Here is a 26,175-nt window from a genome sequence, read left to right as displayed (position 1 = left end):
ATGTACTCTGCATATAAGTTAAATAAGCAAGGTGACAATATATAGCCTTAACGTACTCCTTTTCCTATTTGGGACCAGTCTATTGTTCCATGTCCAGTTCTAACTGTTGCTTCCTGACCTGCATACAGGTTTCTCAAGAGGCAGGTCAGGTGGTCTGGTATTCCCATCTCTTTCAGAATTTTCCACAGTTTATTGTGATCCATAGAGTCAGAGGCATTGGCATAGTCAATAAAGCAGAAATAGATGTTTTTCTGGAACTCTCTTGCTTTTTCGATGATCGAGCGGATGATGGCAACTTGATATCTGGTTCCTCTGCCTTTTCTAAAACCAGCTTGAACATCTGGAAGTTCACGATCCACATATTGCTGAAGCCGGGCTTGGAGAATTTTGAGCATTACTTTACTAGCATGTGAGATGAGTGCAATTGTGCGGTAGTTTGAGCATTCTTTGACATTACCTTTCTTTGGGGTTGGAATGAAAACTGACCTTTTCCAGTCCTGTGGTCACTGCTGAGTTTTCCAAATTTGCTGACATATTGAGTGCAGCACTTTCACAGTATCATCTTTCAGAATTTGAAATAGCTCAACTGGAATTCCATCACCTCCACTAGCTTTGCTCATAGTGATGCTTCCTAAGGCCCACCTAACTTTACTTCCCAGGACATCCAGGTCTAGGTGAGTGGGAGTGATCACACCTTCGTGATTATCTGGGTCGTGAAGATCTTTTTTGTACAGTTCTTCTGTGTATTCTTGCCACCTCTTCTTAATATCTTCTACTTCTGTTAGGTCCATACCATTTCTGTCCTTTATCGAGCCCATCTTTGCATGAAATGTTCCCTTGGTATCTCTAATTTTCTTGAAGAGATCTCTAGTCTTTCCCATTCTATTGTTTTCCTCTATTTCTTTGCACTGATCGCTGAGGGAGGTGTTCTTATCTCTCCTTGCTATTCTTCGGAACTCTGCATTCAAATGGATAGATCTTTTCTTTTCTCCTTTGCTTTTCACTTCTCTTTCACAGCTATTTGTAAGGCCTCCTCAGACAGCCATTTTGCTTTTTTGCATTTCTTTTTCTTGGGGATGGTCTTGCTGCCTGTCTTCTGTACAATGTCATGAACCTCCATCCATAGTTCATCAGGCACTCTATCAGATCTAGTCCTAATATATCAGATCTAGTCTAACATAATTACTAGATCTCAGTTTAAGAATTGTACTAATTATGTGCATCTCTTTGACAGTAGCTGGCTGACACATGTGCTACACAACCTGCCCCAACTCTTCTGGTCTGATGACACATTTGTCACTGATCCAATTAATTCAAAACTATTTTTTTTGTGTGTGTGAATATGTGCCAAGTGCTTCTCTAGATCTGGGAATAAAGCACTAAGTAAAGAGGAAATTTAGTTCTTTCAGAAGAGACAGGAAACAAAAATAAACTAGTAAACTGCATAGATTTTAGAAACCTGTATGGTGATAAATGCTATGTGTGAAAATAAAGTTAAAGGTGGGTGGGGGAGAAGAGATGGGAGTGCTAGAAATGGGTTTTTCTGTTAACAGGAGAAATGAAGAAAATGTTTCTGAAAAAGGGGGAGGCGTGGAAGAGACTCTCAGAGACTCTCAGGTGGAAGGAAGGATAGGGCAGCGTCCCCGGCTGGGATTTGCCCCCGGGCTGTTGAGGTGACTGTGAGGAGGGCAGGGGGCTTGAGGGGAGTGCGTGGAAGAGCAGAGGGTGCAGTGCTTAAGGAGGGCAGGGGGGTCAGACTTTGAGGCCACCATAAAGAATCTGGATTTTTTTGTGAAAGAGGTTGGAATCACTGCAGAGGTTTAACAGATGGTTAGAAGCTGCCGTGTTTGCTTTCCTAAAGCAATGGGAACCAGTCACACCCCTTGGGAAGAAATTATTAACATTCAACAAGGAGTTTACATCAATGTCACCAATGTGAACTGAAATATTAGACAACAATAAACTGAAGAGTCCTAGAGGAACATGCATCATCTGATGAGTGAGTCAGTCATATAAATAAGCCAGAAATTGTTTTGTGAATGACTACTAGGTATCAGGCATTCTGGGGTAAACAAGAATTTTATGACCTGTAAGTATTTACAATCTACATGGAGCATCATAGCCAATATATGTTTATAAATAATAAATGAGGTAAGTAGCACAGCTTTAAGGATCTAAAGGAATTGGTAATATTCCATTTTGTAATCTGTGGTTTCACAGATGCTTACTTATCATCATTTTATTTCACACCACCACACACAATCCAAATACGTACGTACTTATGAAAAAGCTCATGATTTAAAGATGCGCAGTATGGCACAGAGTATTGATGTTTTCTGACTTAACCAAGAAGAATTCAAATTACATCCACAAGAATTAGGAAAAGTTACTTGGAGACAGTGGATTTGATGGAAGGAGGAATCAAAATATAACCAGACATGACAGTAGAGAGTGGGGAATTTTGCCCTTCAGTGGTTCAGGGTCCTTTAACCTGTGGCGTTCCACCTGGAGGCTGGAGAGGGCACAGGTGACCCCAGGGCCCAGATGAGGATGAAGGAGCAGGGAGATGCCACGTGCGGGACCAAGGCAGGCCAGGCAGCTCAGACCTGGGAGGGGGAGCCAAAGGAAAAGAAGATGCCAGCAGTGGAAACACATGCGAGAGACTCTCTTTTCATGATGTGGCCACCTGAGAAGCTGGAAAGTCCTTGCCCTGCCCTTGAAGGATGCCACCGAGAGTCTCAAAAAAGAGTCAGGAGGAAACTTGTAGAGGTGACAGATCTGCAAGTCACCGTGATGCTGGTGGTGGTCTCACTGGTATAGGCATATGCCCAAACTCACACTGCACAGATTAGATATGTGCAGGTTTTAAATATCAGTTATACCTCAATAAGAATGTTTAAAAAGGAAGCATACTCTGAGCCCAGCATCTGCCATGTAAAAATGACAACTTCAAAACAGACAACTTTTATCAACACTCAGGAACTGGAAAAGGATTCGCTCCATATAGTGAATTGATCCACCTGAACTGATTATGAATACTCAGCCAGTGTTCAAGAAGGGGATAGCCTTATTTTCTGTATACTTTTGATTAAAATAAGTCAAACAGACTTATTATCGATTAGACTTTAAGTAATAATCACACTTTGGCATAGTCAATAAAGCAGAAGTAGATGTTTTTCCGGAATTCCCTTGCTTGTTCTATGGTCCAGTGGATGTTGGCAATTTGATCTCTGATTCCTCTGCCTTTTCTAAATCCAGCTTGAACATCTGGAAGTTCTCGATTCACGTACTATTAAAGCTTACCTTGGAGAATTTTGAGCATTACTTTGCTAGTGTGTGAGATGAGTTCAATTGTGTGGTAGTTTGAACATTCTTTGGCATTGCCTTTCCTTGGGATTGGAATGAAAACTGACCTGTTCCAGTCCTGTGGCCACTGCTGAGTTTTTCCAAATTTGCTGGCATATTGAGTATAGCATTTACACAGCATCATCTTTTAGGATTTGAAATAGCTCAGCTGGGATTCCATCACCTCCACTAGCTTTGTTCATAGTGATGCTTCCTAAAGCCTACTTGACTTCACCTACCAGGACGTCTGGCTCTAGGTGAGTGATCATACCCTCGTGTTTATCTAGGTCATGAAAATCTGTTTTATATATTCTTCTGGGTATTCTTGCCACCTCTTCTTAATATCTTCTGCTTCTATTAGGTCCATAACATGTGTGCTTAATCACTCAGTCGTGTCCAACTCTTTGTGACCCCATGGACCATACAGTCCATGGGATTCTCCAGGCCAGAATACTGGAGTGCGTAGCCTTTCCCTTCTCCAGGGATCTTCCCAACCCAGGGACTGAACCCAGGTCTCTCGCATTGCAGGCAGATTCTTTACCAGCTGAGCCACAAGGGAAGCCCAAGAATACTGGAATGGGTAGTCTATCCCTTCTCCAGCGGATCTTCCCAACCCAGGAATCAAACTAGGGTCTCCTGCACCACAGGCAGATTCTTCACCAACTGAGCTATCAGGGAAGCCCTTTCTGTCCTTCACTGAGCCCATATTTGCATGAAATGTTCCCTTGGTATCTCTAATTTTCTTGAAGAGATCTCTAGTCTTCCCATTCTATTGTTATCCTCTATTTCTTTGCACTGATCACTTAGAAAGGCTTTCTTTTTAATTAATTTACTTACTTGGAGGCTAATTACTTTATAATATTGTGGTGGTTTTTGCCGTACATTGACATGAATCAGCCACAGGTGTACATGTGTCCCCACCCCATCCTGAAGCCCTCCCGCCTCCCTCCCCGCCCCCATCCCTCAGGGTTGTCCCGGTGCACCGGCTGTGAGTGCCCTGTTTCATGCATCGAACTTGGACTGGTGATCTATTTCACATATGATAGTATACATGTTTCAATGCTATCTCTCAAATCATCCTACCCTGCCTTCTCCCACAGAGTCCAAAAGTCTATTCTTTATATCTGTGTCTCTTTCACTATCTCGCATATAGGGTCATCGTTACCATCTTTCTAAATTACATATATATGCGTTAAGATACTGTATTAGTGTTTTTCTTTCTGGCTTACTTCACTCTGTATAATATCCTCCAGTTTCATCCACCTCATTAGAACTGATTCAAGTGTATTCTTTTAATAGCTGAGTAATATTCCATTGTGTATATGTACCACAGCTTTCTAATCCATTCATCTGCCGATGGACATATAGGTTGCTTCCATGTCCTGGCTATTGTAAACAGTGCTGCGATGAACACGGGGGTACACAAGTCTCTCAATTCTGGTTTCCTTGGTTTGTATGCCCAGCAGTAGAATTGCTGGGTCGTATGGCAATTCTATTTTCAGTTTTTTGAGGAATCTCCATGAGAAGAGTGAAAAGGCTGATTTAAAACTCAACATTCAAAAAACTAATATCATAGCATCCAGTCCCATCACTTCATGGCAAATAGATGGGGACACAGTGTAAACAGTGGCTGACTTTATTTTTGGGGGCTCCAAAATCACTGTAGATGGTGACTGCAGCCATGAAATTAAAAGATGCTTGCTCCTTAGCTTCCCTGATAGTTCAGTTGGTCAAGAAGTCACCCAGTTCAATTCCTAGGCCAGGAAGATCCACTGGAGAAGGGATAGGCTACCCACTCCAGTATTCTTGGGCTTCCCTTGTGGCTCAGCTGGTAAGGAATCTGCCTGCAATGCAGGAGACCTTGGTTCAATACCTGGGTTGGGAAGATCCCCTGGAGAAGGGAAAGGCTACCCACTCCAATATTCTGGCCTAGAGAATTCCATGGACTGCATAGTCCATGGGGTTGCAAAGAGTTGGACATGCCTGAGCAACTTTCAATTTCACCACTCCTTGGAAAAAAAGCTATGACAAACCTAGATAGCATATTAAAAAGCAGAGACATTACTTTGCCAACAAAAGTCCATCTAATCAAAGCTATGATTTTTTCCAGTAGTCATGTATGGATGTGAGAGTTGGACCTTATGGTCCAACTGCGTGCCCAAGAATTCATGTTTTTGAACTGTGGTGTTGGAGAAGACTCTTGAGAGTCCCTTGGACAGCACAGAGATCAAACCAGTCAATCCTACAGGAAATCAGTCCTGAATATTCATTAGAAGGACTGATGCTAAAGCTGAAGCTCCAATACTTTGGCCACCTGATGGGAAGAATTGACTCACTGGAAAAGACCCTGATGCTGGGAACGATTGAAGGCGGGAGGAAAAGGGGACGACAGAGGATGAGATGGTTGGATGGTATCACTGACTCCATTGACATGAGTTTGAGCTAGCTCCAGAAGTTGGTGGTAGACAGGAAAGCCTGGCATGCTGCAGTCCATGGGGTCACAAAGAGTCGGACATGACTGAGTGACTGAACTGAACTGAATAGTCACACTGGAAATATGTGCTGAAATCAATGCCAGCAGTTCATTTGCTTTGTTTCAGTGAAAAATAAAAATAACCTCCCACAACAAAAATAAAACCCTGTAATACACTTCAAAATATCTGACAGAAAATCTAGACTCTCCCTAGATAACTGAATGATTGTACCAATGAGAATTACAGATGCTAGCAACTGGGTAGCATATGATCAGAAATAATTATCAACATGTTTTTCTCATATGCTGTCTCCCATTAAAATGCACTTTGTCAAATTGGACAGTTCCTAATGCCTGAAATTATGTTTCACTGCCAAAGCTCTTTTAAAAAATCAGATGCCCTATTGTCAACAATAATAAAATCCATATTTTTGTCAAAATTTTCCAGTGAGGACTCCTAAGTATCTGCTGAAAGGATAGCATACCTATTTGTGGTCTTAATTTATACTTCACAGCTAGTACTGGTCATATTTTTCATGGATTTCAACAGGCAACATTAAGAGCACTAAGAGAAGCTTCACTTTTGCTGCCTGGATATTCAAAATTAGATTATTGGGTTAAATTGTTTCGCTAATCACACTGCTTTAAAACTTTCTGGAGTGTTTGATTACTGCAAGAATTCATTTGCTTCCTAAATCCATCTACACCACATTTAAAGAAACGACACTGCCAGTAATAGGGTAGAAATGAAATGGTGCCAATAAACATTCAGTGCCTGTACCTAGTAATACGGTTTTATATTCTCAATTGGTGCAAATAGGCTTTGAATAGGAACATCTCACCTAAGTCTCTCTAGGTGAAAACTATGCTCCTGAACTTCGGAGCACAACGAGAGCCCTCGCCGAGTGACATGAAGCGGTGCTGGCGAGGGCCGTGCTCCGTCAGACAGTGTCCCGGAGTCGCCGCCACCATCGGCGTCACGTCTGGCTTGAATACACGCGTAACTGATGAACCGAGAAGGGACAGGTGCCACGGTGTCCTGTCAGACAACCAGAATGGGCTGCCTTCCCGATCTCTCCCTTGGAAGCACTTGAACATGAATCCCTGTCTCCCGTGTCGCTGGTCAAACCCAAGAGGGCATGAAGTTGTCCCCACACTGACTAACCCCAGAGCACTTTACCCAGAGCAGGATGCACGTACCTGTAGGCCCTGGATAAAAGTCAGACACTGGAGACCTGGAAAAAGACAAGACAAGCTTGTGGAGTGGCCCTGACCGGGATGCTGCCCAGCTCCTGAGACACAGCTCCTGCGGTGGCAAGGCCCCTCTTCTCCCTGACACCTTGCCCCAGCCTGTAAAGACTCGCACAGACACACACACAGTTCCTATCAGCTCCAGGCCTCACCCCGGGAGACTGAGCCCCCCTCGAAGTGCTCCCAGAAGGAGACGAGGTATTGCAGACACCCCTGAGCAAGGGCCCACCTCTATGGGAGGAGTCCCGCTCCCTGACGCCACCCTGATCCACATGCACAGCCCCACCCTCCGCGTGCCTCACTCTGCTCCCTGGAACCCCCACTCCCTCACCCACCCTTTAAACCCTGCACAAGCCAGAGCCGACTCCAGGTCACACTGGCCCCTCTCCCATTGCAGTTATTGGACTGAATCCATCCTCGCTGCTCGGGGACCAGCTCTGCTGATCTCTGACGCGGGTGAGGACAAGGTCCGGGGGAGGAGGACATGCTCAGCAGGAGCGGGCACGAGGCTGGGCCCAAAGGAGGTGGATTCAAGGGCCCTAGAACATCCTCGGACGGTCAACCAGAGGGAGAGCCCTAATACAATTCAAGTTTATGTCCTCCACTTAGAGACTTGGAATCTATGGAGTATTTATGATTCTCAGTAATGCACTTTATGACCAGACATCATGAAGGTATTTTAAGATAGTCCTCAACATACAGACATTTCACTTTAATGTGTGTATATAATCACGGCCTAAAGCCTATGAGCCGGAAAAGTTTTGCACACGAGCAAACTGGACTGGGGAGCACGAAGTGAAGAGCAGCAGGCCGAGCCGGCCCTCACATCCGGAACCTCAGATGACACGTGCGTCCTTTCATAAAACAATGGGTCCAGCGGGCACCTGGCCAGTCTTCAAAATGTGCACATTTCTCTCGCTTTTGCTTTTATCTGATTTTTTCTTTTTTAGTATAAATTCAGTTTTACTTCTGTGAAGAAAATACAGCCAAGAATGTACTCTATCTGATACTCAACAAAGAGAGAAATAAAGTCACTGGATTAAACGTTAAAAACATCTGCTTGTGTTGTATATGATTTACCTAGCAAAATATTTGGAGCATAATTCAAAGTGACATTAAAAGAAATTTTAATAAAAAATTGAAAATCCTTGACTCTCTAAAACATTGTTCAACACATTTCCCACACTTCAGAGCTTTGAAAAACTCATTCAAGACTATTTTGGGTGTTAAGCAAACATTTTTTAATATTTATTTATTTATATTATTTGCTTGGCTGTGCCAAGCACACAAGATCTTCAGTCTTCATCGCAGCACATGGGATTCTCAGCTGTGGCATACAGACTCTAGCTGCAGCATGTGGGATCTAGTTCCCCGACCAGGGACCAAACCCAGGGGCTCTGCACTGGCAGCAGTCTTAGCCACTGGACCACTAGGGAAGTTCCAGCAAAAAAGCTAAAGAAGGTATTCTGAAGACAATGAGAAATGAAATAAATAAAAACACAACTGATTAGTGCATACGCTACTGCTTATTGCTTAAGGGGCTTCCCTGGTGGCTCTGACAGTAAAGAATCTGCCTGCAATACTGGAGACCCAGGTTCAGTCCCTGGGTCAGGAAGATCCCCTAGAGAAGTGAACCGCAACCCACTCCAGTATTCTTGCTTGGAGAATCCCATGGACAGAGGAGCCTGGCGGGCTACAGCCCATGGGGTTACAAAGAGTCAGACACAACTGGGTGACTAACGCTTTCACTTTCAAGGCCTAGGAGGTATTCCACCAGTATCTGTTGAACAATATTAAACAGTATGTAGAAGAAACAATTAAATGCATCTAGAAAACTGTGTTAATCTAATAAAGCGACAAAGGAAGCATAATACAGGTGGAAAATAAAGAAATCCTATTATAATTCTTATTGCTAAAGTCATACATCATTGATTTTCTTCCCAAACTTCTTTCATGAAGTCACTATTTATGTTTCTCTTTTCAGCATATTCTAGTGCTTAACACAAAAACTGAGGGTTAATCCTGCACTATTCCACTAAAATTCTTTCATTTTGAAAGCAAAGAATGGTGTTTTCCCAGGAAATACGTACCTACTTGCTGAGTCTATTCCTGAACTAATCAATGGAAAGTTACATTTCTTAGCAATATTTGTTCTATCGACTTCTACACTGCAGTGATAACTCAATTACCAAGACGGAAAGTCATTTTACTTTGAAGTCATGTCATCGTGAGGCAAGCTGAATTAAAGGGTTTGCACTCGGAAGGTAATATACATGTATTTAGGCTGAGAGCTCCACAACAGCCTTGTCAGGTTTCAATCAGATGAAAACGTTCCCTGGATCATCAGCGGCTGCCTGCAGTGGCGTCTGCGTTCTCCCTGCCTGGGCTGCCGTGCATCCTGGGGCCTCTCTGTGTCTCAGGCACCGCCAGGCTCCTGACAGGTGCCTAAGAACCCATGACTTGGGCATTCTGTGGTTTCTGCAAGGACCCTGTTGTCAGGAGTCAGTGTGAGGAGGGCCATCCTGCCGGTACGAGCAGATTGCAGCCCTTCTGGGACATGCCCTGGCACATGGAATGACATCGAGGAGCCCAAAAGCTCTTCCAGAACTAACATCAGCAAAGGAGCTGTGTGCACATCAGGCATTTTTCTGCGGGTCTCTACTCAATGGTAAAAATGGCAAACACAGAGCTAACTAGAGAAGCCAGGAGTGGTTTCTTCTTAGGTCCCAGAAAAGAATAGGATAACTGGGGAAACTTTCTAAAATGCAGTCTCCCTGAAATTTAACAGTTGAAGTCTCTCTTCCAGCCACTCAAGTATTGCATCAAATGGATGCAATCTGAATAAATACCAACACAAAACAATTGTGTACAATAATCCTGACAGAAAACCATTGTGCACAGGGAAGCTGACTGTTCACCCTGCAGTATAGCAGCTGGGGCCTGTCTCTGACGACTGTTCCACAAGCCAGTCTGTTCTTCATGGGGCGAACCAGCCTGTCTCTCTGTCCCCAAGGCCAGAGGCTGCAACTGCAAGGGCCACTCGGCACTATTTCCCCTCAGGACCTGCCCTCTGGCTCCTCCAGAAGCTACAAAGGTCCCATCTCCATGACTTCCTTATTAAAACTAGATGGACAATGGACAGACGGATGAACAGATGGAATGATGTTTGAATAAAATATATAATTTGTATGAGCACTTAAGTGATGGCAATGTTTTGTGTAAGTACCACACTTTATCAACAAGCCTTAGCTTAGCGGAGCTGGTTCTGGCCAGTTTTCTGATTCTTGTTTCTTGTCAGAGGTTCTGCTCAAAACTGCATCTGCTGGTGGGGAGTCCACCTGCTGGGTCTCTTACTGGCTGTATACCAGTCCTGAGAGCACTAAAGTCTTCTCTATGTGTGTGTGTTTCTTGGGATCTTAGCATTCTCCTCTTTGAGAAATCAGCAAACACACTGTGTGTGTGTGTGTGTGTGTGTGTGTGTGTGTGTGTGTGTGTGTGTGTGTGTGCGTGTGTGTGTGTGTGTGTGTGTGTGTGTGTATTCCCAACAGACTTGATTATGCATGTCACAGCGGATAACCCTGGTATCTCCGTGATCTCTGCCCCCCTCAATTCTCTTCTCTGTGGATACAGTTGGGATCGGGCTCCTTGAAAGGTCATCTCTGGGCTGATCCCTAGTTCTCAGTCAATACTGGTCCCTGAGGCCTGGTTCCTCATCCCTGACTCCTGGGACCCTGGGAGAAGCCTACAACTGGAAAGTCTAGGATAGGTTAAGGGAACCATCATCTCTCTGGGATAAAAGTTTCCAACAAGATATACTTTTAACTGAATTCCTTAGCTTTCAGGAATCTTACAGATCATAAACAAATTGGTAAGTGCCCTAATTTTCCAGATGAAGAAAAGTAAGTTCCAGACTAAGCTAATTTGTTAAAAACATATGGCTGGAAAATGGTCTTTTGAAGCAGAATTCTAAATGGAGAAATCTTTTTCTTTGCTCCAGCACTTTCTCAGTGTCTGATCATAATAGGAATTTATCAAATATTAGTGAGTTAGCAAAAAATCATATTTCAAAATCCAAATAATGAATATATATAGCTAAAATAGGTATATTTTCTTTACTGAGGATCAGGAATGACTATTTAAAACTTTAGTTTAATATTTCCCAGTTACAAAAAATACAAATGACTTTCTCTTTGAAAATTTCACTTTGATTTTCATATGAAACTAAATTGTGCTTTTCATTGCAGCATGAGGCTCAGTGTGGATTTAATTATTAAATTACTGTCTGTCACAATGAATGGGTTCCCTGGCAGCTCAGTTGGTAAAGAATCCACCTGCATTGCAGGAGACCCCAGTTCAAGGATATACTACATATATTCAGAAGCATTTCTTTACGCCTTTTAAATGCATGTACAAAAAGAACAAAAGAGATTTCCGTGCATCTGTACTCTTCAAATACATGAACTAATGGCAAAGCTCGTGATTTAAAACAATATATCCCACAGCAATAATTTAATATTTTTTCTTCTTTTTCATCAAAGCCTATTTCATACTTTCTTGCCTAAAGTACCTTAATAAACATTAGGTTCCAATGGTAGGTGTGCTTAATCATTTTGCTCACACAATGGGCAGAGAAGATACTTGGAACAATATAAGCAGAATTGAAATTATAATAATCAACATAAAACTGAGAAATCAACATCACATTTGAACCCAAATTGCACATCCACTTCATCTCACAATTATTGCTTCTCTCTTTTCACATGCAAAGACTGACATGTATGGCATGGTAGTCTTGAGGAATTCAGGATTTGTTATAAAGCTACTTTAAAATATTTGTTACAATGAGAAAAGTGCATTTAGAGAATTTCACTGCTTCCAATAACTATTTCATATGGCAGAATTTATCTTTCAAGTTTGTACTTGTTTCCTCTTTTAAAATGGAAAAAAAAACAATAAATAAGGTTTATGAGGATTTAAAGGTAAATACTCATCATAAACATATTCTAAAAGCTAGATATTTCAGGATTTATGAGTAACACATTGGCTCAAACTAAATTTTCCTTCTCAAGACAGAACATTACTGAAAATCACATCAGCCTTAGTCAGAACTCAGGCAAGTAAGAACGTCTGGCTACAATCCCATCTACTCCTCAACTGAGGCAACACATTTGTATTATTAAATACAATAAAGGAGATTCAAAAACTGAAAATCCTATTGTTATATTAGAGCTTCATAGATCAAATCCATGAATTCGAAAAATAAAATATAATACCTTTACAACGGCTCTGCTACTGTGCCTAGAAAAAGCAGTACTGAGTTCCTCAAAAGTAACGACAGTAAAAACGGTTACTTTGCTCTTTTTAGGTGACACTAGAGATAAAGAATCCGCCTGCTAATGCAGGAGACATGAGAAACTCAGGTTCGATCCGTGGGTCCGGAAGATCTTCTGGAGGAGGGTAGGCAGCCCATTCCAGTATTCATGGCTGGAGAATCCCACAGAGAGAGGAGCCTGGCAGGTTACGGTCTATAGGGTCACAAATAGTCAGACACCACTGAAGTGACTTAGCACACACACGCAATCTCAAAGAAGCTTAATTTTTTTGGAGGAATAAACAATTGTTACTATATATCAACAAAATGAAGGTCAAAAGAAGCATAAGTCATGGACCAAAATTCTGTGACCCAAGGACATAATAGTGAGCACTTACTGACTGCCTACTGTGTGCATGATTTATATGCCTTCTGTGTGTTCATGTGTTTGGGCCAAGGGTAGTTTGCGTGCCACAGAGCAGTGGTGGGGAGGCCAGGAGAAGGGTGCTGACTGTAGGGTGTGGGATGCTCAAGCCCACCACAGTGAGAAGCAGAAGAGAGAGGATGCACAGCATGGGCAACAGGGGAGTGCACTAATACCCTGTTAGTCACCACTTCCTCCTGGGGCACCCCGTGCGTGTTACTAAGACTGAAAAAGAACTCTGCTTTCTAAAACCTATTTTCCAATTCTTTAACACTGATACATAAAAGCACTGTTTTCTTGGCATGGTGACTCTATACAAAAATGTTTATTCTTGTCACAAAAAATATGGAGAATTACTTTCCTTAAAGATGTCAGATGTCCTGTCTAGCATGTGTTTTGATTATCTGTGTCTTTCACTGTCTTTGAGCTATTTTAGAACTCTCTCTGCAAAACTGATAGTAACACAAATTATACTTGTCCACAGAAATGCAGATGATATTCAACCACTGGATACTGTTTGCACCCATAATGAAGGTTCACTTCAGCGTTTCCAGTTTCATGTGTGTGTGTTGATCGAATTCTCTGAATCAGTTGTAACAGGGTACTGGTTTCCTCCTTAATTATAAATTAAATGAATCTTTGCCAAAGTTTCATTTTATGTTTGAGTGTCATGACCTAATGTTTAAAAAAAATCATTATTTTACCATTTTAAAAGTTTGTCTTTAAATGCTCTGTTGTAATTTTTATTTGAACAATACTAATATTTTTCATACAAAGACAACTGATTCAGGCCAGTTCTCAGTATTTGCAGTTATGTAATCCATAGAGTTGCTGTAAACACAGAATCAGTGAGTCCTGAAGAGCCGTTGGAGGACAGACCAGGCAGGCTTTTGCCAGCCTCTGGTCCCAATATCCAAGGTCTATCAGCCCCTCAGTAACATTCAGCCCAGTTCAGCCCAGCCCAATAGCACTAAATCACGGCTGAATGAGACCACGCAACAGAAATTTCTCTATAAGGTCCACTGTGCCTTCTGGCCTTAGAACATTTCACTTCTTAGACTTACTTCAGCACTCTACTCAGAGGCCTTTTTCAAGAGAGAAATCATCAAGAAAAAGTACAGAGTGTGAAAAACATGAAATAAGGATACTACAGAAGGGCACTTGTCTACACTGAGAGCTGAGACAGGCCGGCACGGTCTCAGGTGGATCCCCAGAGGACCAATCTCAATTTCTTTTTTCCACTCATGACCATGGGTATTTGCAAGAGGTCCTCACAGTTTTAAGACTGAGAGGAGCAGGCTTTTTTAGTCTGCTTCTTCTGCTCCTGTCAACAGGCCCCATCTGTATACAGACCATAGCTGTAGCCCCTGACACACCAGGCACACACCACGCCCTTCCCGATGTCGCAGGACTTCTGCCACCACTGTGAAGTGACCGTCCAGGGCTGTAAACCCAGGACACACTGGAGACTCAAATTTCACTCCTAGTTATGATGTTAGAAAACTTATTTGGTTTCTAGTCATCTCCATCTTTTGATGTCAAGGTTTTGGCTCAAAACCCACACATTTTTATTCTGTATTATCCAGCAGCACTGGCAATTTTTTGATGGGTGTGAGAGAAAAGTAGAGAAATGATTCGTTACAGTCTGCCATTTCAGACAAGTACTAATTTTTCTGCTAGTGATCCTAAATCTTGTCCGTGTGACTCTTGCCTGTTGCCTCACATAGATCACAAGGCTCTTCTATGTCAGAGCCCTGCATGTGCCTGAACAGAGTCACGTCCTTCCTATAGTTTGTCTTCATGATCTGCACTCTGACCATTTTTCTCATGTTGCCATTTCAGTCTCTTAAATCTCCGTCATTTGACTTAACATTGACCTGCTTGTCTGCATTTTAAATTAATGCTAATTTATTTGGCACAAATAAGCCATACGATTACACTGAAAAAGTACTGGCAAACAGAAAGTATTTTTGAATACAATGAAATCTCCCGGCTGGCTCGTGGGACAAGTGCTCTTTTTAGCCTTCCAGGTGATGTTGGTGGTAAAGAACCTGCCTGCCAATGCAGGAGACATAAGAGACAGATTTGATTCCTGGGTCGGGAAGATCCCCTGGAGGAGGAAATGGCAACCCACTCCAATATTCTTGCCTGGAGAACCTCACAGACAGAGGAGCCTGGCGGGCTACAGCCCATGAGGTTGCAGAGTCAGACACAACTAAAGCGACTTAGAATGCATGCACAGGTCATACAACCACACTGAAAAACTGCTAGCACAGACAAAGTTTACTTTCGAATACAATGAAAACCCCTCAGTGGCTTAAAAATGTAACTGGTGGTCACACGAACTTATAATAAGCACACGTTGAAATCACTGCACATAATAAATCTTAAGGTTTCTCTGTGTTGACACTAGAGTTATCATATTTGAAAGTGCTATCTTAAAAAGTTCATCTTTGGCTTTTGTAAAGAAACTGAATTTGATTTTCAGTTTATAACATATATAGGACAGTGAAAATTGTTAACTTTCTGTCAATTTCATAGAGTTTCCAATGTGATTCATTTGAAATCAAAATCTAATTTCCTATCCACAAGATATAACAAACACCTAATAAAATTTAATGAAAAAGATCATTTCCTATCACCATGTGGTAATTGACAAATTAACTGGTATTGCCACTAAAATCATTTTCTTCATCTTCTTTTTACATATTTTCATGACTGATACTTGTTGGGACTTGACAATTTATAGGTCAGATTAAAAATATCAGGAATTAGTTGACAGAAATTCAATTTTAAAGTAGTTTAAACTGCGCTAATATATTATCAGAGCCATAAAGATTATAAAGTTCAGCCTCAAACTTCTGTGACCTACAAAATGACTTATGCCAACACATGAATCCTAAATAACAGTGTTAGGGGAAAGGCTTTATAAATCAAAGTCTGGAGTAGGTTTTAATAAGGTCGCATCCGCATGTACCATTACTGTGAGAGAAGAAAAATTAGTATCTTTCACAGAGACGAAAATACACTTGAGTAAATAATTCTGTGATGATTAGCTCATGGCTCACAGAGACACGGAGAATGCAGAGAAGAGAGGTTGAAAGAGATGGAGGTGGTACCTGACCTCTTCTTCCACCAGGAGACACGACAGGTTTCCCCGCATCTTCTCCATCAGACACGGTAGATGCAGACCCTCCTGCTCACACATCAGGCTCTTACAACCACACCTATAGTCAGTTTCGTTAGGCAAAACGCATGTCTTGGTATTTAAAAGCAGGTGAATATTCTTGTGTGTTTCTGAGTCTACTCCTTAAGGCCTAAGGAATGTCTTATCCCCTTTGCATCTTCACACTCCTGGGGTCACACCAGCAATGAGCTGCAGCCTCCCTACCAACACATCTAAGGGCAGGGTCATAGAGCAGCTGCAGCTCCCTGTGTGCTCCCAGTAAGACCACAGTCAGTTAGCCGCTGTTTTCCGTTTACATCCCTGGAAACGCCACTGTCACTGGCTCCAGAGAACTGTGTGCATCTCCTGTGATGACATCACCAGTTAGTCGCAGATGCCCATTTAATTCATCATTTGCACAACTTCCAGAACAGATTCCGGAGGACACCACCCTCAATCAGCAGCAGCTTCCTACCACAGTCTTGAGAACACCAAGACACACACCACAGCTGCCCTCTGCAGCCCCTGGTGACACTGTGAACGAGCCTCAGATTCTTCTACATCTTAGGACGTTCTCGCCATGGGACCACAGCATCCTCCTTTGCATCCAAACGATAAAGCCACCGATCTGCTGCAGCTCCCATCTACTCCCAAGGGTCCATCGGCGGGTACCCAGCACTCCCTCTGCTTTCTCCAGGACACCACCATCACTCAGCTGCAGCTTCCCACTCACATAACTAAGAAGACCACCCTCAGTGGGCCACCGTTTCCTATTTAGATCTGCAAGAAAATCGAACATGAGCTGCAGCTTCTTCACACCCGTAAGGAGACTTTCATCAACTGGGGATGGCATCCTCCTTGCACTCCCAACACCACCAACAACTGGCTGCAGCTTCCTCTACCTTCCCCAAGGATAATGTCTCCTGCTGGTTTCCGCACAAAATACCTCATCCAGGAGGACAAGACTGTGTAAATCCCAACACAACTAAGACAGCTTACAGAGAGAAAACCTGGTCATTAGGCCTGACTGTGGAATGGCTGGGAGCAGGGGCCAGCTGACAGAAATCCACCTCTGAAGTTTCTCAGGAAGTTTAACTCGGGGAACTTCATGTCTGAGTGTGTGTTTAGGGTGAGGATGGACACCTCTTGCACTTCGCCCACCAACCTGAGCTAAACACAATGCGCCCTCCTAGAGAAACTGCAGGACAGTTCCATGCTATGTGACAATCCATTCCTCGGACACATTCGTCTCTAATGACCCAAGGGCAAGTCGCAGTTTTTACTTGTTCCAGATTTCTAGCTTAGACAAGTTATATATGTCGTCAGATTTTTATCTCCCTGAAAGATAACAACGGCTTTTCTTTTAATCAAGGATTGAGAATTCAGCAAAGAAAACCTCACACAACATTAAGGAAAAACCACGTTGATAAAAACTATTCCCGAGTTCAATTTCTTATAAAATGTTTGTTTTTCTCTGCAAGTTTAAGCTGTGCAATCTAAAAATCCCTTTAAACCACTTTAAAACATTTTATTTCATTAAACTCCCCCTGCTCCACACACCCACGTGCCCCATACCCATCTTACCTGCTGTCTCATCAGCCAGGGCTCCTCAGGATTTTTAACACCAGGTGTGATCAACCTGGGTGCCTCCTGGGCCTTCTCCCTTCCCTCTGCTCAGCTGTATTGAAATACTCGAGAACAGTTTCCATACAATTTTCTGGTAGAATTTTGTTTTTCTGTAATTTACACGTGTGAATCTGTAAAAACAAGACAGAGATTCATGTGGACTGACATTATTTATGAAAAAGAGGAAGACAGAAACTGGCGTTACCTGGAAACCATACACACTGTACAGTTTTTGCATATTTTGACGCTAATTAAATTTGGTGCTTGCCTAAAATATTGATTTTGTTCACATCACTCATATACACTTGTCATTTGGTACGGTTTTTAAAACTGTAATGAAGGGGATTCCCACAGAGAGCACTGATGCTGTGTACTCATACATGAGCCAGTTCTTTCAGGTATCTGATACAAGAGACCGGCTTTGTCTATTGAAAATGGTTATTCTTTAAAAACACAGAGATAACCAATTGTTATGATATATACAAACTAAGAACAATTTCCCAAATAATAATTTTGGTTACCATGCATTGCATATATATTTTGTGCTAAGGGCTTTTTAACATTCTGCATTTAAATAGAGATCAAAAGTAATATATGTAAACACATGTTCTAATGCCTGGTGCATTTTAAGGACTCGATAAATGTCTGCTGTTTTTATTAGGATAATGGATGCCACCATTTAATCTTCACAAGAGCCCTGTTAGGTAGGACTTTTAAGGCCTCTGATTTACACATGGAGGACCCGGGCGGAGTGGGCTGATGGCTGACGTGAAGTGGTGTGGGCGGCAACATGATGGAACCCCAGCAGGGCATGTGGATTCTCTGTGCTCCTTCCCCTGTTACAGGGGTGGGGCTGCAGCCCAGGAGACGCAGGCTCGAAAGCGCGGTCACCTGTCTTCCGTCTGCTCCCCACCTGCCGCCCCCAGCCGGAAGGGCCCGCGCCGACAGACAGACGCTGTCGGACACACAGACACCTCTGTGAGCGCGTGCCTCCCTCTGCCCTCCAAGGCCCCAGAGGACAGGCTCGCTTTCCTTCTCTTTGAGTTTCTGTGCTTCACCTCTCTTCTCTCCCCTCCTCCTCCTTCATTTTTATGTTCCCAGAGCTCAGTTCACAGTAAGGACTTCACTTAAAACAACAACTAAATTAGCTTTCCCTCAAAATTATACCGGGGCTAGCAGTTTCCAACTCTGCACGGGCCTCCAGGACTCCTCAGTCACGCTCTTCCTAAGGCATCACCACAGGTCACAGTGTTACAGCCGGGCACTGCAGGTAAGCCAGGAAGGGACAACTTTCACAGAATGTGTCAAGTCTTTTGACCAAAAATGAGAAAACTCTGGTCCTAAGACTGAATAAGTCTCTGTAAGTCCACAGCAATATCCACTACACAAAGCCAGAGAGGGAGAGGGAAATAGGGGAAAAGAGCCGATACAGAAAGAATGCCCGCAAATAAATATACAGGGAGTAAAATCATTAGAAAGATCACCAGTTTGCAACCACCACTGTAACTGATTCTTTTAGGGATTGCCAACTGATGCTAAAATCATTCAGTGAAAAGTGCTTTCGAGAGAATGGACTATTTGCATAATATCAACACATCACAGAATAATTATTAACTACAAACAGAAAAGGCACCTTCCAATAGATAAATCTGGAGAGCACACAAAACGATCCAGAAGGACAAGCTGACCTCCTGATAAGACACGCTGGGAAGGAGACCAAACATTACCTGTCTGATTTTATTTCCAAAGTGTTCAACCAGAACTTAATGAGGAAATAATCAGATAGCAATGCAGATGTGTGAAAATTATGACAAAACTGCCTGGTGTGTTTATAAACAACTTATGGAAAGACAAGAACAGACAAGGTGGTGTGTGGGTGAAAGTTTGAAGAGTCTTAATCACAAAGCTGAGGTGAGATGCTATGCTTCAATGAGCGTTATTAGCACAACAGGAGAAGTTTTATGAGTTTCGTATTTTGTAGCATCAGTGTTTATTAACATTAATGTTAAATAAAATTAATTAATGTTAGTGTTGATATTGAATGTACTGAGTTTGATGATAATATTGGGATTATGCAGAATGCTTTGTCCTTAAGAGATACATGCGACAGGTGTTGGGGGTATAACGTCGTGATACTTTTTCTGTAAAGATCTTTTGTATTGTCGGCCATGCTGGGTCCTCACTGCGGTGCAGGCTTCTCCAGCTGCGCTGAGCGGGGGCTCCCCTTCACTGAAATGCGTGGGCTCCTCACGGTGGCCTCTCTTGTGCAGCACAGGCTCAGGGGTGCGGGCAGGAGGCTGTGGCACGTAGGCTGGCTGGCTCTAGAGCACAGGCCCGGGTGTGGTGGTGCAGGGCCTAGCTGTCCTGCGGCATGCGGGATCCTCCCAGCCCAGGGACAGAACTGGTACCCCCTGCATGGTCAGGCAGGTCCCTAACCACTGAGCCGCCAGGGGACCCCAAGTTTAAGCACTTGGTGCACACCTACCATAGCAGTTTCCACAAGAGTTAGCTCAGCCAACCCAGGCTTCTGCCTCCTCACTGGAGGGCACGATCTCTAAGCATCGAGGGTGTCAACTGATCATTCCTGTGTCTTCCATCACAGGGCAGGAGCTCAGAAAGACTTTTTAAAAAATCAGTTCCACTGGACTGAAAAGGTGAGCATAGTGACAGGGAAACGCATCCCTTGCTGTTTGTGCCCGGCAGGCTGAGCGAGTGCACTGAGTCTGTGCAGGGCTGGGGAGGATGGAGCGGCGACTGTTAACAAGAGCAGCCTCCGGGCTGCATGGGGCTCAGGGACCACCCGCCATGGACTCATCACGGACAGCCCACGGAGCGGCACTGCTGCCGTCACCACACACGGACACACGATGGCAGAACCTGAGGCCAGATGGGCCACTCATCAGAGGCTCTGCACCCTGGGAGGTGGCTGAGACCCAGGTCCACGTGAGCACTGCCACCTCAAAAGCCCTGGTGGACGCCCAGCTGCCTCTTCAGCACCGCACCCCCTTCACAAATTAGGAAGACCGGAAACCGTCCGCAGCACTGAGTCCTCTCTTCACGCCCTCGGCCATGGATTTGTTCTGCGGCACCCACGCCTCCTCCAGCAGTGGACTCTCTTGAAGGCGCCTTCAAACGTGTGCTCACCGGGCTGGGAGGAAGCGGAATGGCCGTCCCACTGAGAATCCAGAGTTCACATCCTCTCCTGAAGTTCACTGTCACAGCACTGTCTAGTCTCCAAGGCAAAGTCACATGAAAGTAATTAGGATAATCCAATGCATCTTATTAATACACACACAAATCCTTCATAGTCAATGAGAGAGACAAATCCAGGTTATCACAAGTGTTACCTAAAAAAAGAAAATATGTTTTCTGAAGGACAAAAATCATAACAGTATAAATGATGCATAGAAAACACTGTATTTGTGGATTAGTGACTGAGCCCATCTTAAGGGTATGTAATGCTACAGATTTCTCTACCCTGTTTAAGATAGTACTTCTGAGAAAAATTCTGTCTCTCAAAAACAGTTTCTTAGTATCACCACAGTCTGCATATTTGGATGGTGACTGTGTCTGAACATAATGTAAAGCCAAGAAAAATCTACTGTAATAACATTCCATTTACTTTTCCATATTTTTCAGTGTTTCAGTCCTATAGGATTACAAAAGATATAAATGAATACAAAGAAGAATATGTTTCACTTGAAAATATTTATTTTTTAAACCTGAATCTTCCTTTTTAAAATGAGTGGAAAAAGCAAATGCATTTTTCTGTTCCTTTAAGCCGGTGAGAGGGAGGAGAGGGAGGGGTGAGCCTGAGGACAGCGATGTGAGGTTCCCACTGCCAGACTCTCCCAACCGTTTCTGATACATTATCTCAGTCAAACCATATTGCAACCAGACTGCACATTTTATTAAGTAAGCAAAATTAACTATCCTTTCAATAGATTATGCCATCAAACTCAAGGCAGCCTATGAAAAGCGCTCAAATGCTGTACTGCCCTGGAGGTTAAAGCCCATGTTCTAAACATGTTTAAAGTGGGTTAAAGCCCATGTTCTAAAGTGGTGACTTTACATTAAAACCAGTCTTGCCTTACGGGATTTACCTCAAGAAACTGAACACGTTAGATTAGGTTATCTTTCAACTGATATACCCATATGGAAAAACCAAAGTCAAGGGACAGGTACACTGTCTGCAAAGTATGAACTGGTTCCAACGAAAGTAGTACTTTTATATATAGTTTGGTTTTAAATATGACATAGAAAAATGGTCAATGATTCCGAATGCTCCAACTTCTAGACCACTTGTGGATTTAATCGACACTAGTGATTCTCAAACACACACTCTCAGATCATGCTGCCTGCAGTGTGACTCTTCCTTACAGGCCCACCACCCCTCTCAGATACTTCAAAGCCATGCCAGCCACCGCCCTGCCCACCTCCCCTCATCAGGAAGCGGGCTCTGTGCCCACCTTCACCTCAAGCTGCAGCACCCCCAGAGTCCCTCTGTTCAGACTGGACTTGTCGGATCCTCCACCCTGGTGAAGCCAGCCATGGACAACACCACATGCAGCTGAGCTCGTCAGCGATACTGGATCACAGGATATCACAGAAATATTTAACTGACTCAGTTAACAAAAAAATCATCTGGAGATTTTTGGGCAATCTGGAGAAAAATGTTCTGGTTCTAAATTTTCCACATTTTTTTTTAATTAAAAAAAACCAAAGAAGTTAAGAGTCAGGGTCTATGCAAAAAAATTATTCTTCACTGACTGCCAATATCTGACAAAAATAAAACCTCACCCTTGATCCAAACATATTTAGAAATTATTTTGGAAGTTAAGGGTCTCTCTTCTGTTGAAAAATAATTGTATTGTGATATAAGATGGAGAATAAGAATAGGGTGCTAAAGGAAGAAACCACATGAGCTTGAGCATGGTAAGACTCATCATCTTTCCATCACACATTTTATACTCAGACATGCTATTCTAAGTTATTCAGTTGCTTTAAATTCTGTAGTCGTTGTGGTCAAGAAAAAATGACTTGTCATTCCATGAGGCTGGAAATTAACCATGTATTTCTCTGGTATTTAACCCCTCGGAACCACCAGTGATTCACATTAAATCTTCTGGCCCCTATGAATAGTTATCGATATTTTAAATGTTAATTTACAAAAGGAATCAGAACTGTAGGCTTTGCTGGCTATTGTCAAGCAAACATGGCTGCTCTGCTGAGTCACAGACTGCAGAAGTGAGTCAGGAGCCCAGTGCTGACAAGGGGGAAGGGGCTTCAGTGGATGGCGGGACCCTGGGATAAGAGAAATTTGGAGCATCAAGGGACTTAATTGACCCCACAGGGAATGGATGGAGAAAGGCCTGCCGCGGACGGACCTGTAGGGGATGAGCAGAAACATCTGTGAGAAAGCAGGCTTGCTGTGAGTTTCTATAATCCTGCTGATCTGGCAGCATTTAGCTTACAATCTTCCAGTACTGAAATGGATTAGCCTTCCCCAGGGCCATCCCGTGAAAGAAACACCCAGGCCAGGTGAGCTCCAGACAGAAGCACTGAGCAGGAGACGGCCTCAGCCACAGGCAGGGGCTTGGAGGACGCCCAGGGCTCAGGGCAGGCCTCCAGGAAACATGAGTGTCACATTTCCTCTGGAGTATTAGACACACCATTTCAGTATCCGCACTGTTATTTACTGTCCCCTGTTTTCAAAATGCTGATTGCCACCCACACAATTGTCTGAAAAACAATGACATAAAAGCTGGTATCCAAACAGCCTCCTCCAGTGTCTAGGCCAGGACCAGGATAGGCAGAGGCAGAGTCTGCTGGGCTGGGGAAGGACACAGCTGTGGCTGGAAGCATCTCAATTTCCTGAGGCCACCACAGCCACCAGCTTTGATGCTATCAAAATCCACTTTATCATCTCAGGACTTTACAGTCTCCATTTAATCATCCTCATCCAGATGGGCCCTTAGGACCACTTTTTAACAACAGCTACTCAGGAAAGATGGAGAAGAAAGTGGCAACCCACTCCAGTATTCTTGCCTGGGAAATCCCATGACAGAGAAGTCTGGCGGGCTACAGTCTACAGGATCACAAAGAGTCAGACAGAACTTAGTGACAGGGTGTGCACTCGTGTACTCTCAGGAAAGAATGAACATTCAAACACATTCACCTTGTATTCTTCTTTGACAAAGACCCAGAACTAGTTTCCATAACTGATACAAACTCAAGAACATCCTCAGTTTATATTAAGCCAGAGATGTAGTATCATCAACACGTTAACATCTTTTACTACTAAATACTGGAAAAAACTGAGTGTTTTTGTGGAAGCTTCATCCCAGCAAGGCTAACTTCCCAAAAGGATGACCTCACTCAGTTCCCACTTCACACACACAGGAAAAGCAGATCCATGCTGGGGTCCCCAGGATCCCACAGGAAAGCCATCACCCAATTCAGAGTGTATTGACTGTAACACACTTTGGATGAATTAAACCTAAAAAGCAGTTTGATGTGCCAACAAACCAAAGACCACCACCATAAGTGCGGGAGTAAATACGGTACAGACACCTGCGAAGTGACGAGGCTACGGCCGGAGGCTGAGCGTGGGGACGGGAGGCCCACCGGTGGGACCCCCGCTCCCTGGGGTTCAGGAGGCTGTTTGGTCGTGTCAGGTAACTGAATCCATGGCTGGGATGTGGTAGCAGGTTTCTCACAAGTGTGAGGGGGCACTAGAGAGGAGAGTGACTTAGAACTGCCATGAGCCACAGGAAGCGGCCTGAGGAATGCCTCTGTGTGTTTGCCCGCTAGCAAAATATGTGCATGTGTGATGAGATCTTACAGTGTGCATTTTATATTATTAGCCACAAGACAGGTATTAGTCTATCAAAGAACAAATTGGATCCAAATTTTGCTTCTGGCATTGAATACGTTACAGTTACCTGCTCAGATGTCTCCAGCTTTTAACTATTATCTGTGGGAGAGATCTTTAACATGTGTCATAGGCCTAGTTTCCAAAATAGCCTTTCCTTTTTATTTCCTTCTGAGAAGTCTCTTGGATGCTGGAGAAGACCGAGTCAGACCTTTCTTTGACAGGGTTTGCTCAGAAGGCACAGAAAAAGCGTGCAAGCTCCACCCACCAGGACTTTTGTTCCCAAAGTCTAGATTTTACAATGTCGGCAAGCCTTCTGACAGGAACAGGGAGGACTGAACTGCTTCTAGAGCTTCACTTCTGTTCTCGGAAAGGCTCCACTTGTGAGACCAGTACAGCTGTTTTCATTTCCTCAAGAACCGGGGAGCCACCCAAATGGTACGGGGGCCACCCCCACCCAACTACATTCTCCCCAGTCTGCTTATTCATACCGGGGACGGCCTCTGATATTAACACAACAGAGAATCCCCCAAGACTGCTTGGTTCATGACCCTGTTTCTGGGAAGGTGCTACCTGGACATAAGCCCCAATGTGGTGACCTGGCTTCCTCGTGCTCCCTCAGCCCCCGGCTCAGGGTCCCAGCAGCATCACTCCCGGCCGCAGGTGGTGTCTCCTCTGCTCCTCACGCCATCTTCCTGGTATGCATGTCTGGGTTCAAATTCTCCCTTTTTATAAGGACATCAGTCATACTGATTTAGGATCCACCCAAAGACCTCATTCTTCTCTTGATAATCTCTGTAAAGATCCTACAGAGGCCCTGTAAGATCACTTTCTGAGGGAGTAGGGATTAAGATTCCAAGACATTTTGGGGGAGGAACACAACTGAACTCAGCAAAACAATGAAACAATTCTGAAAACAGGGAATATAAAAGTTCACTTTTTTGAGAAAGCGGGGCATTCAGCTTGTGAGCGAGAACTTCTCGGTCGTGCACAGAGAAAGAACAATTTAAAAATGGGTGATGTTGAGAAGGGCAAGAAGATTTTTGTTGAGAAGTGTGCCCAGTGCCATACTGTGGAAAAGGAAGGCAAGCACAAGACTGGGCCAAACCTCCATGGTCTGTTTGGACGAAAGACGGGTCAGGCTGCTGGATTCTCTTACACAGATGCCAACAAGAACAAAGGTATCACCTGGGGAGAGGAGATGCTGATGGAGTACTTGGAGAATCCCAAGAAGTACATCCCTGGAACAAAGATGATCTTTGCTGGCATTAAGAAGAAGGGAGAGAGGGAGGACTTGATAGCTTATCTCAAAAAAGCTACCAATGAGTAATAGTTGGCCACTGCCTTATTTATTATGAAACGGAAGTGTCTCATGACTTTTTATGTGTACCATATTTAAATTGATCTCATACACTAGAATTCAGATCATGAACAGCTGATGGAATAATTCTGTTGGACAGTCCTGATTTAAATAAGACTGGTTTGTGGCTAAACGAATATGGTCAGCTTTTTTAATTTTGATAGTAATTCCGGTTCAACAAGTACTATCATTTTTCCCATTCTAAAGAGATGATTGAACTTAAATAAGGAATATTAAACTTTTTAGGGAGATGGTGCATTCCTTCTCAAACCCTAAAAAAAAAAGTTCACTTTTAACTATTTTATTTCTGTATTTATTTCTCTGACTGCTTCAGGTCTTAGTTGC

The 26,175-nt window shown here is 43.4% G+C and overlaps 1 protein-coding gene across 1 annotated transcript; it reads left to right on the top strand.

Annotated features, from left to right (window-relative positions):
• Positions 1–463: 463 nt before the first annotated feature.
• On the top strand, positions 464–25,830 carry LOC122687964 (cytochrome c-like). Its single transcript, XM_043893726.1, has 4 exons — positions 464–468; positions 18,479–18,482; positions 24,670–24,674; positions 25,467–25,830. Exon 4 carries the CDS (start codon positions 25,483–25,485, stop codon positions 25,798–25,800), a length of 318 nt encoding a protein of 105 aa, XP_043749661.1. The 5' UTR covers positions 464–468; positions 18,479–18,482; positions 24,670–24,674; positions 25,467–25,482; the 3' UTR covers positions 25,801–25,830.
• The last annotated feature ends 345 nt before the right edge of the window (positions 25,831–26,175 follow it).

The sequence above is a fragment of the Cervus elaphus genome, chromosome 32 (assembly GCF_910594005.1).
Source record: "Cervus elaphus chromosome 32, mCerEla1.1, whole genome shotgun sequence".
Taxonomy (NCBI): Eukaryota; Metazoa; Chordata; class Mammalia; order Artiodactyla; family Cervidae; genus Cervus; species Cervus elaphus.
Note: the sequence above shows the minus strand (reverse complement) of the source record. Positions and strands in the feature narration are given on the sequence as shown.